The sequence below is a fragment of the Triplophysa dalaica genome, chromosome 12, assembly GCF_015846415.1.
Source record: "Triplophysa dalaica isolate WHDGS20190420 chromosome 12, ASM1584641v1, whole genome shotgun sequence".
NCBI classification, from domain to species: domain Eukaryota; kingdom Metazoa; phylum Chordata; class Actinopteri; order Cypriniformes; family Nemacheilidae; genus Triplophysa; species Triplophysa dalaica.
This window is the reverse complement of record NC_079553.1, coordinates 7759156-7770630: the sequence shown is the minus strand read 5'-3', so window position 1 is coordinate 7770630 and position 11475 is coordinate 7759156. Positions and strand designations below refer to the sequence as shown.

Here is an 11475-nt window from a genome sequence, read left to right as displayed (position 1 = left end):
GCTGGTTTTAGCAGTTTTTGACATTATATATTGTTTTGTTCAATGATTCAAACTCAGAAACTGCCTCAACATGTCTGTTTTATTCACGATTAATAGTGCCACGTATTATGCTGCTCCATATCTTGCACATGGTGCCATCTAGTGGAATGTCATGAATAACAAGGACGATTGTGAATATACAATCGAGATTTTAAAGGACCATTGTGTAATTTTAGCGGCATCTAGTGGTGAGTGGAAACAACATAGCGACAACATTTCATGCATGGGGACCCGCACTGTGTGAAGATAGAAATATCCCCGTTCTAAAGCAAGAAAAACATAAAGCTTATTTATACACATCTGAACCCATAGTTATGTATTAGCCTATGGCATTTCTGTCAATAGATCCTCCTAAAATGACATACTGGTCTTTAAACTAGATGCATAATGTTTTTGCTACTCCACGCGCATCGTAAATCACCAAAATGTAAACGTTTCTGTGGTTTTAATACCGAGAAAGCCCAGCTTTCCCGTTCACTTGTGTTGGTTTTTAGTAGTTTGCCAGGACTTTAACGGCGACGGCGACCAGTAGGAGGTTTTCGGACTACATATACCATAGTTTACCGGTATATCATCACGTGATGGACGTAACTTTCAATGTACGCAGGCGCCTGAGTGTCTCGTGACGGGGGCTGCCGTCAGTCTTTCCCGTCTAGAGTCTGACGCATTCCGCCAGCCAATAAGCTCATGTAGCACTTCAGCGCTCGAGCCCGCTGTGAGGGAGGATTTCTTCAAATAAAGATGGCAGATGTTATCGAAGGAGACGGTCCTCGCTCCGCTCCCTCTTCTGCGCTTCACCCGTCGGCTCGGAACGGCTCCGACATGAGTTCGGTGACGTGCGCCGGCGGTCACGTCGGGACCACGGTCGCCTCCGGGCCTCGGCTTGTCCGCATCGTCAAGTCGGATTCGGGCTACGGTTTCAACGTCCGCGGGCAAGTGAGCGAAGGAGGGCAGTTAAGGAGCATTAACGGCGAACTTTACGCTCCGTTGCAGCACGTAAGCGCCGTTTTACCGGGCGGCGCGGCAGACAGAGCCGGAATCTCAAAGGGCGACCGTATTCTTGAAGTGTAAGTTTACATCGTATAAAATGAAGACGTTTTGGAGTTATTATGGAAAAGCTGAATTAATTATACAATAAAGGCAGAGTTTGGTTTAAGCGACACAGACAAGGGTATTTGGTGCTCTTAAAAAAGAGAAATGACGCTGATGTGAACAGCAGTTGCTAATGTAGCTAATAAGTAGGTTGATGTATTCAAGTAAGGTTAGCTGAAAGTTAGCCAACGACATCACTGCAGCTATACCATCTATACACATACAAATAGTGTAGAAAGCACTTATTCAAAGTTGATGGATGGAATAATCTGAGATTCTGAGCACATCTCAGCCTGACATCCAAACATTGTCTGGTACCACACACATCTCATCCCCTTGATGTTTGAGCAAATCCCTCTATTTTTAGAAGTTGTCTGTTGAAACTCATCTCAAGGGCACCTATTTGCTGACAAAATTGACTTTGTTTTCACAAACGCAACCTGCATTGTCAACCGCCGTAAAATCCAAAACATCTATTCGCACACAGCCTGTCTGTCATGTGCATTTGGTGTATGTCCCCGTGTGAATAGCCGCTTCATTTCCCCCACATAAAGGAGGTTTGTGTTTGGACGCGTGTGTCTTCATTGCAGATTCAGGTCACATACAGTACGGCAAACAGACAAGCTCTCTCATTGCTTCTCTTCTTGCTGTAGCTGACTGCGCACTGTTTTCATCAATTCTGGGTCAGAATCTAAATCAACCCCGACAATTGCCTGGCCCTGCCTTCAGGTAGATTTCAGTTTCACATTAGTCTTCTGTGATTTGCACAAATGTGACAACAAACATTTGCAGCAAAATTATGTAACTACTGATATGGTGTCTCTGAATGGCATTGGATGAGAAGAGTGAAGTATATTTGCTTCCCTGTCCTTTTGTGAATGGTGTGATTTAAGAATTATTGTGTCTAGAATCACCGATGGTATTGTTCAGGTGCCATGTTAATATTCACAGGGCACCTCAGTGATGCTAGCATAAGTTGCCATGGTGACAAGTGGTTTCCGTGGCATTGGAGGAGACTGGGCTCAGCATCAGCAGCAGTCAATGTAAACTCAGGACAGAGAGGGAACAGAGTGTGCGTCTACGCTATAGACATTTTGTGGATCTTCTATATATACCTAAAATTATAGTATTCAGGGGGTTAGGCTATTCCTCTGATTCATGATGACCTCTTATGTCCATCTCCATTTCTTTAAATATTCCCACACTCCCTCTCTTTCCGGTCAGGTCGGTGCCCTGTTGACCACTCCAAAGTTCCCTTTTTCTCTATAGCATGACTACATACATCATTAAGAAATCTCTCAATAATGTCTCTTGTTTTTTATTTCATTGTGTAATGTTATGAATGAATAAATGAATTAAAGTGTGTGAAGAAATATGTATAATTTAATGCATACATTGTGAAAATGACACCTGGAAGACTCGCCAATGTAAATAATATGTGAATTGGTGTTTAAATCCCCAAACTATGATTCAGTGGCAAGACCACAGCCATTATGTTATGTACAGTATAGAAGGATACGAGTTTTAGTTGATTCAGCTTATTTAGTGCTGAATTGGATTGGCTGACTGAGAGTGGCTTTTAAGTGTCTGAGAGAAACAGGGAGGAGAGTGTGTCAATGCTCTCCCCATTGCTGTTGAGTAACTTTTAAATATGTTTTTTTCCAGTGGTCTTGCTGTATTGTGTGTATGGACTTAAAGGCCTCATGCGTCTGTTTTCTGCCTGGTTAGATTCCTACATAAAAGACAGGATGACCTTGCTTTTCGGTTGCTTAGATGGCTCTACCAATGCCAGGGCCATGCGTTTGGTTCACAGGCAATGCACATTCCGAGAACATGTAAAGCCTTTGACGTTTTATAAATAATAGAAGCTCTAAGAAACAGTTACTTAGCATGAGACAATATCTGATCCGACCCTAACTCTCTGAAAGTGATGTGAAACAAATGTTTTTGCAGCATTGCGCTTCATGTCACACTGGTACTCTTGTTCTCTTCCCAGGAATGGGTCGAATGTGGAAGGAGCCACTCATAAGCAGGTGGTAGACCTCATCCGAGCAGGAGAAAAAGAGTTGGTCTTGGCAGTCCTGTCAGTCCCCCAGCCAGAGACAGACAGTCTTGATCCAGGGGATGACGGCTCATCTCAGTCTTGCTATGACTACAGCGACAAGCAGGCAGTGCCCATCTCTGTGCCTACCTACAAACATGCAGAGCAAAATGGGGAGAAGTTTGTAGTGAGTGTTTCATCGGCTTAGTTTTCCTTGAATTATAAGAGAAATTGGGTATTAAAAGCTGTCATTTTAAAAGTTATTTCGCTTGTGTCTGTCTAGGTGTACAACGTGTACATGGCAGGCAGACAGTTGTGCTCTAAGCGCTATCGGGAGTTTGCCATCTTGCATCAGAATCTGAAGAGGGAATATGCAAACTTTGCATTTCCCAAGCTGCCAGGGAAATGGCCTTTCTCGCTGTCTGAGCAACAGCTAGATGCTCGCAGACGAGGACTTGAGGAGTACTTAGAAAAAGGTAAATGGACAAGACAACTGAGAATGTGAACTTTAAAACCTTACAAACCTATTTGCAGGCGTTTTCAACATTCTGATCTTTCTGTCCCTTTACCAGTATGTTCTGTTCGGGTAATTGGGGAGAGCGACATCATGCAGGAATTTTTGTCAGAGTCAGATGAGGTAAGACATTTTTGGTGTATATGATGGATGTTTAATTTTTAATGTAAAGTATGCATCACATGCATGCATAGATTTTCCAATTATTAAAAAACACCTACATATTAAAGTTCCTGTTATCCCTATAAACAACATAACTAAGTAATGCTACAAAGGATTAATTATCTTCCAGTAACAAATGTGTGTTATAGTTTGATCTGGGATAGATATATAAAATATATTCCAATATAAAAGCAGATTTTCGCAAAGAGTCTAGGCATATCGCTGCTGTCCTTTCAAAACCTCCATAGTTATTTTTGTTTTGGTGCCAAAAATAACTGGGTTTTGCGAATATCTATTCTTCAAAAAGTATTGAAAAAGCATTTGTCAACTTTGAAAAGTACAGTGTTTCTTCATTTCCTGAAAATCAGCTAATTTGAACATCCTAGGTTTGGGAAGGACAGTGATGATATATTAATGTACTGCATGTGCTTTTGAGTGAGTAAATAAGAACAGTTGAAAGATTGAACATGGACATCTTCTTGTGTTTGGCTGCTTCATGCTTTTCCTGTTATAGAAGGGTTTTTATGAATGATTGCAAGAAGTGACGAGTAATAACCTACTCTAGAAAATGCCTGCATTTACCATAATAATCACATGACCACCCGGGCATGCATGTTTTAGTCTACTGGGGCATGAAGGCAGGGCCAGGTTTTAGGATCATCATTACATGCTGGTTATTACATTTCCTGTATTGAAGGCGAATGTTAATAACATGTATCATGTTCCTGTAGCTCAGATGTTATTTTTGCGATATAATGGGATGTCATGGGTCCATCCTACTGGGAATTTTCCACAATGCATAAAAAACGTAAACCACAAATTGCTTTGGATTAAGGAAAAATTAATTTGAAAACATTTGTTTTGGCAAGAATACTCATTAAGGTTTGACGTAGTCTTAATTGGTTTATGTTAAATAAATAATTGAAATGGACCTTTTTCAGAAGCGCGTTTCACAAGCGCGTTCAACGGTCATCAGCATAGTAAATAAATTAAAAAAGTATGTATGTTTATAACACTATTCTTTGTATTATATTACCTTTGCATCAGATTACAAAAAATTGTTAACGCTAATGCGACGCTCTTTCTTATTCAATGTTACAATATTCTCTCTGTTGACTGCCATTATTAGACTCTCTATTTTTTTCTCGTTTTGTTGAAAGTAGTGAAAACACTAATGTTGAGTTTTTCTTTTACTATTTGAGCTAATGAGAATTTAAAAAAATATATTTGTGATATAGTGTCCCATTCACTGCGATAGAAGTTGCTGCTGAGAAACCCGTAAATGTGAAAAAGGTCCATAAGGAACTCTGCTTAGTTGTTATAATTTTTAGGGCATTGTTGTCACAAAAAAATTGCTTTGTCTCCCCCGTTATATTCCAAATACAGATGAGCCATTGGCAAACTGTGCAGTTACTCAAATTATTTTCTAGGTGGTGAAAAAGTACTCTGGTGATGACCTTCCTGTGATGACAGGCCTAATCTAATTACCATAACTGCATCAGCCTAAATGGCTTGTTTGTCATAGAGACTAAGGTCCTCACTTTTGGCACTGCATTATCACTTTTCTCAGACAGAGATTTAATCATGTCCACTGATCATGAGTCACCATGCAGTTCATATCAAAACTATATAGGTATATAGCTATAACAGAAATTTGAACTTCAAAAGAGATTTCAAACAACAGGAAATGCTGCATTACTTTTGATGAAAATGTGGTAGCCATGTTGTCTGTGACTTTGTGTATTAATTAGTTCCACTGCTAATACCCATTTAAGACTGTGATGGCAGAGCTGCAGGTACCACAAGTACTGTATATGGCTGAACAAATGTCTCCCATAGTTGTTCTGCCTATTAGAACTGTCTGCCTCAAGTCTGTCTTTAATTTATTCTAGAACTATAATGGCGTTTCTGATGTGGAACTGAGGATAGCCATGCCCGACAAATCTACAGTTACAGTCCGCGTGCGAAAGAATTGCACAACAGACCAGGTCTATCAGGTACTGCATTTAACCCGTGTAGCACTTTATATCAAATTATATCAACTCCAAGTTCAACAGCATATCAGACTGCTGAGATTGTTATTCATCAATAGGTTTTGCAGTACTTATTCGGTTGTTTAGTCTGACGTCACGCACCACCCTAAATGGAAGGTCAAATACTGTTTCCGGGTCCAAACAATCAATAAGATGCTATAGGCACACAACAAAAATATATGGCAAGCTGTAAAACTATCGGAAAACCACGATCCTAACCTTTAGCTTCGTAACGAAATCCTACATGGCCAGTCAGTGATTCATTTTTCATAATTTATTCAAATATTGATGTCGGAGATTCCGTAAGCCTGGAGACTGGAGTGTATACAGTAAGTTAATAAATGCTCCACTTAAATATGCGATTAGAGTAAACTGTGATCATTAACAGCTGTTTAAGCTGTTGCCCCGCTTGAAATGAGTGGATGCTTGGACCCGGAAATGGTATTCCTTAGGTCATCACTTAACATCCAAATAGTGCGGAAAGAGATTTTGATCTACCATTACACAGTTACTGCATATACACCCAATATGGAAAAAACTTTTACCTGTAGTTTTTCCTATATTTTTATTGCTTCTCTCTTTCAGGCTGTAGTAACAAAGATCGGGATGGATAACATTACTGCTAGTTACTTTGCTCTATTTGAGGTCATTAACCACTCCTTTGGTAAGAGTTTGCTTTTAATAAGAGTGTATTTTGATCGAGGGTTTGTATGTAATATGAACTTTACTGTTGTTATCTTGTGACACAATTACAGGTAGTAAACACTGTTGGCATGGAGCATCACACACATGCATAGAGATCGGAAAACAGTTAGAAACAATAGAGATGTATCCAATACTAGCTCCAGTTAAAAATCATTAGTATCCATCTAGTCTGAGACTGGGACTGTTTCTATCGGTCCAGTAACTAATACCTGTTTTGTTTCCAATTTTAGTGTTTTTCCTGTCTGTAACTTAGATTGTGATTCACCAATACTGTAATTACATCTGAAATGATAAATATTCAAAGTTTTTGTATTGAGGTGTCATTAGACCTGATGTGGGTGGCACATAACATGAATCTCTCACTCGACATTCTGTGTATTTGGGGTTTTCACAGCTGTTGATTTACACAAGCCTCTTTGTTCGCTAATCTTCTTATCAAGTCACCTAACTAAAGCCAAGTGTGGAGGGCCAGCATGTGCATGCTGTATATCTGTGGGGGTTATCTGTGTGCGTTGCTAAATTTTGTTTATTTTTATAGCTAGTTGTAATTATTATTCAAGTTTGTTGCCGTATTAAATGCTCCCCAAAATATCCCATTAGCTAACATATAGCAAATAGTGTAGCGGAGATTGAATTATAATAGTACTAGGTAGGATAGAAATTGTGCTAAATTGTTGGCTACTATTATATTGATATGAACCTTTTAAATCTGATTTAAGTATTGATCTGTCATGGTATCTTGTGTAATAGAATGTAAGCAAGTGATCGTCATTAGCTTCTTGACTCTGTATCTGCCCATTTCTAAATTTATATTCATCTATAACACTTTCTCTCCGTCACTGTCTCACACTGCTTAAACCGCTACATCTCTGTCTCTCTCTCTCTCTTAGCACGCAAGCTGGCCCCTAATGAGTTTCCACATAAGCTTTATGTGCAGAACTACACATCTGCCATCCCGGGCACCTGCCTCACACTTCGCAAGTGGCTCTTTAGCACAGAGGAGGAGATTCTGCTTAACGACAACGAGTTGGCCATCAACTATTGCTTTCATCAGGTCTGCCATCGTGTGTGTGTGTGTGTGTGTGTGTGTGTGTGTGCGCGATTGCGTGTGATATTTTTTTGCGTACTGATGTATGATGTCTTGTCTCAGGCTCTGGATGATGTAAAAAAGGGATTTATCAAAGTGGGTGAAACATCCTACCAGCTCCAAAAGCTTAATGAACAGAGGAAAATGACCACGGTCAGTTTAAAAACAGTGCCAATTTGCATTGATTGAGGTGCACAGAATCCTAATGCGATATTTTCTCTCTGCAGTATTTAAATATTCTAAGGCCGTGTGAGGGCTACAATGAAATCACTTTCCCTCACTGCTCTTGTGACTCACGTAGAAAAGGTCATGTCATCACAGCGATAAGCATCCACCACTTTAAACTCCATGCGTGCACTGAAGATGGCACTCTAGAGGTAAACGTGTTTGTTTCGAAGGGGTTGGAAGTTTGTGTTTATTTTGTCACTTTCCAGGGATTTTACTGTTCTATTTTTTTTAAGCTGTAAAAAAGTTTCAGATTTCTTAATGGTGTGACCTCTCTTTGATAACAGAATCAGGTTATTGCATTCGAATGGTCAGAGATGCAGAGATGGGACACGGACGAAGAGGGAATGGCATTCTGTTTCGAGTACGCACGAGGGGAGAAGAAACCTCGCTGGGTCAAGATATTCACTCCTTACGTAAGTTTACCAAGCACGCGGTAAGAAAACCTTCACATTCGGCATATAGATTTTGTGCGCTAAAGATGTCTTGAATTTTATAGTTCAACTACATGCACGAATGCTTCGAGAGAGTCTTCTGTGAGCTTAAATGGAAAAAAGAGGTGAGCTACTTTAGTAAGTTGTGTATGTGTTTGCTCTTCAGGTTTGTGTATTCATTGATTTATTTGTTCAGGTCGAAGAGGAGGCCACAGACAAGGACAACAAGAACTGCAGTAAAGATGGTATGTGTGGTAAGGTAAGGCTTTGCCTGCCTTTGATTTGCACTGTGGACTTTTAACTCACAGTCTGGAATGTGCTTCTGAAACGCGTCTCTCTTTCACAGAATATCTTCCAACTGTTGAGACACAGAAGGGATGGAGGCACATGAACGAAGAGATCATCTCCTCTTGAATTCTCGAATGCACACGCACACCGTCACCCACACTCACAGCAGCATACAGAAGCTCAAACAGGAACAATTTCAAACTAGTCAAGTGGCAGATACACACATACAATACTTCAAATTCCAGGCTGTCAGAAAATAAAATAAAACACATGAGATGACACAACCACAGTACACTAATGGAAACAGCCATCACATCATTTCATTGGACGGTACAGATATCTCTGACATATTGAAGGTGACCGCCAGCTTGGGGCAGGTCAGGAGACTTGGGAATAAGAAAAAGACTGATCTAGCTTTTCGAGGAGATGGCTTCTGATGGACCCTGGTCACACTTGTCATTAACATGGCACCAGCATTGCGATTAGTCCAGGTGACTATTTCATGTCATGTGACTGGTCACAAGACAAGCGTTTACAGACCCGAAGAAACAAATGAGACTGAACTGTGCTGCGTGGGGCAATGTGGCTAAATCAGAGAGACGGAGTATGGTCATTTTAGAAATGCAGACCTCTGCAGTCTAACAGATACATTATCCTGACACTAACACATGCTCCTGTGAGGGTGAAGATGCTCTCTCAGAATGTATCAAAAAAGCATTACTACATTTTCCACTTGGACAATCAGAGTGAGAGAGGGAAAAAGAAATGGCCCAGTAGAAAACAGGGCTATAGATCAATACTTTCCATGCTTTTCAACACTAATTTGTTATCTCACTATTGTTGGTGGTGGGTATGTACAGATTAACAGCCCGTTAAGTGGTTGTTACTTTTTCTGTTCTCTCATCTGTCTTTTTTATTTTCCAAAGCAGTATTTGATTTTTTTATTAGCCATTTCTGGGCCCAAATCAAATTGGTTTTGAATTTGGTGTGAAATTTGTGAAATTCCACAGAAAGTGATTATGAGGTCAATCACGTTAAACTGAGCTTATAGCGCTGTTTTTACTAGGAGCTAAAACGATTATCAAATTAGCCGTAATATGTCATAAACATGCATGGACAGTACGGTGGGACTTTGAGAAAAATGACGCTTGGTGCATTCTGTGGAAATTTGCAGAGCTTTCTGCAGGTGTAGGCTTTGTGTGGGCCTGGAACACCTGCCCACCAATAGTCTGTGAACTGTGTGGGTGCTGTCTCTGCAAATATATATATATATATATATATATATATATATATATATATATATATATATATATATATATATATATATATACTTGACTTATTAACAGTGTTATGAATGTGAAGCACAACATTGGAACGCCAGAGTTGGCTATCATGGGTTGGAGTTCTGGGCTGTCATGCCCTCATCGAGCAGTAGATGGCTCTGACCACACAGCAAGTCATCTGCCTTTGCTGTCATTTAAAAGCGGAGTGTTTATCTGTTGTTTTGCATTTTACTTATTGTAGCGCAGGCGCATACAAACCTGTCACTCCAGACCAGACATGACATGTTTTGCACTTTTTTGTTTGACGTGTATGAGTGTTTTTTCAAACCTGACAGCATGGCAATTTCTTTCCTGCACTGTGGAACCTTCTGAGGAAGTGTCATCATTTTAATTGACTTTATTAGACACACTGAAACTTGCATTTGTGTTTTATAGTATTACCAGATCTGTCGTGGGAATTGATTATGCAGAATGATGCACAGTCACAACGTAAGCATTTATTTTCGTTCTCATGTCATTGTAAGGTTTGTTGGACTTTTAGACTTTTCTCTATGTCTGCGTGCTTCTCTACCCCGCTCTCATTCTTTATCATACTCTGTCCATTTGCGTTCTTCTCTTTGACTGAAACTTTAATTTATTTAAATATGATATTACACAAACTTTTCAGTGTACAGTATTTTCAGCAGTGTGAGTTTTTGAGTAATCTTTTCAAATAAGGGACAAAAAGTACATTAACAAGTCAACTCCAAGGTGTAGTATGAACTGACATAAGTAATGTAGGATACATACTGTAAATAAAAAAACAAGACAAACAGTATGCCGGAAGGGTTTACCTTGTTTGATATTGTCAAAACAATGTAAAAGCATTTGGTAATGTTTGATCATAGCATTATAATAAAATGTAACATATTCTTTTAAATAAATTGATTTATTGACTCGACCATTGTGTCTGTGAACTTTTTTACTTTTTATAGTGTCTTAGTGAGATACACCTGTCCTGAACCTCTAAGAAACACAGCTAGAGGGGGAGAAAAATAAGTGAAGCACAGTACAAGGATGTGAGCAAGAGGTGCCAGCACGCAAATAATTCAAGAGCCTACTAAATTGTGAAGAGGCTTAGTAACACCAGTATTGTTTTCTGTAGGTCAGCATGTCACTGACCTTGACTCCAATGATTTTATCAGGCACTTAACAATTAAAGAACAAATGGGACTTGTAAGGCAAGATGGACTGTGGCACTTTATCAGCAAGTCTGTTCAACAAATACAACTAAATTACATATAGCTATAAGCCTGATTTCTGTGGCAAGCAATATACTGTATATGCAGATCTTTTGGGATTGTGCTCCTAAAAATTTTAATTCTTTCATGTGATGATGAAAGACTTGTATAGATATATGTGTGTGTGTTTTGCAAGCATGCACGCATACAGTGGTGTGAAAAAGTATTTGCCCCCTTCCGGGTTTTTTGTTTTTTTGCATATTTGTCGTGCTTAAATGATTTAGATTGTCAAACAAATGTTTATATTACTCAAAGAAAACCAGAGTAAATTCATAATGAAGTTTTTTTAATT

General features: G+C 39.4%; 1 protein-coding gene across 2 annotated transcripts; it reads left to right on the top strand.

Moving 5' to 3' along the window:
- The first annotated feature begins 629 nt into the window (after positions 1 to 629).
- snx27b (sorting nexin 27b) lies at positions 630 to 10843 on the top strand. Of its 2 annotated transcripts, none has more exons than XM_056762841.1 (13): positions 630 to 1106; positions 3128 to 3359; positions 3456 to 3648; positions 3745 to 3809; positions 5741 to 5845; positions 6467 to 6545; positions 7477 to 7640; positions 7737 to 7826; positions 7901 to 8050; positions 8186 to 8314; positions 8398 to 8457; positions 8529 to 8591; positions 8679 to 10843. In XM_056762841.1, the coding sequence occupies exons 1-13, from the start codon at positions 781 to 783 to the stop codon at positions 8721 to 8723; spliced, it is 1701 nt and encodes a 566-aa protein (XP_056618819.1). In that variant the 5' UTR covers positions 630 to 780; the 3' UTR covers positions 8724 to 10843. The 2 variants fall into 2 exon arrangements, with proteins under 2 accessions (XP_056618819.1, XP_056618818.1); XM_056762840.1 differs by having other exon boundaries at positions 633 to 1106; positions 8529 to 8577.
- The last annotated feature ends 632 nt before the right edge of the window (positions 10844 to 11475 follow it).

Coding starts and splice junctions, on each gene's coding strand:
- snx27b (XM_056762840.1), top strand. CDS start 781: ATGGCAGATGTTATCGAAGGAGACGGTCCTCGCTCCGCTCCCTCTTCT. Junction 6,546..7,476: donor GGTCATTAACCACTCCTTTG/GTAAGAGTTTGC, acceptor TCTCTCTCTTAG/CACGCAAGCTGGCCCCTAAT. Junction 8,578..8,678: donor CAAGAACTGCAGTAAAGATG/GTATGTGTGGTA, acceptor TCTCTTTCACAG/AATATCTTCCAACTGTTGAG.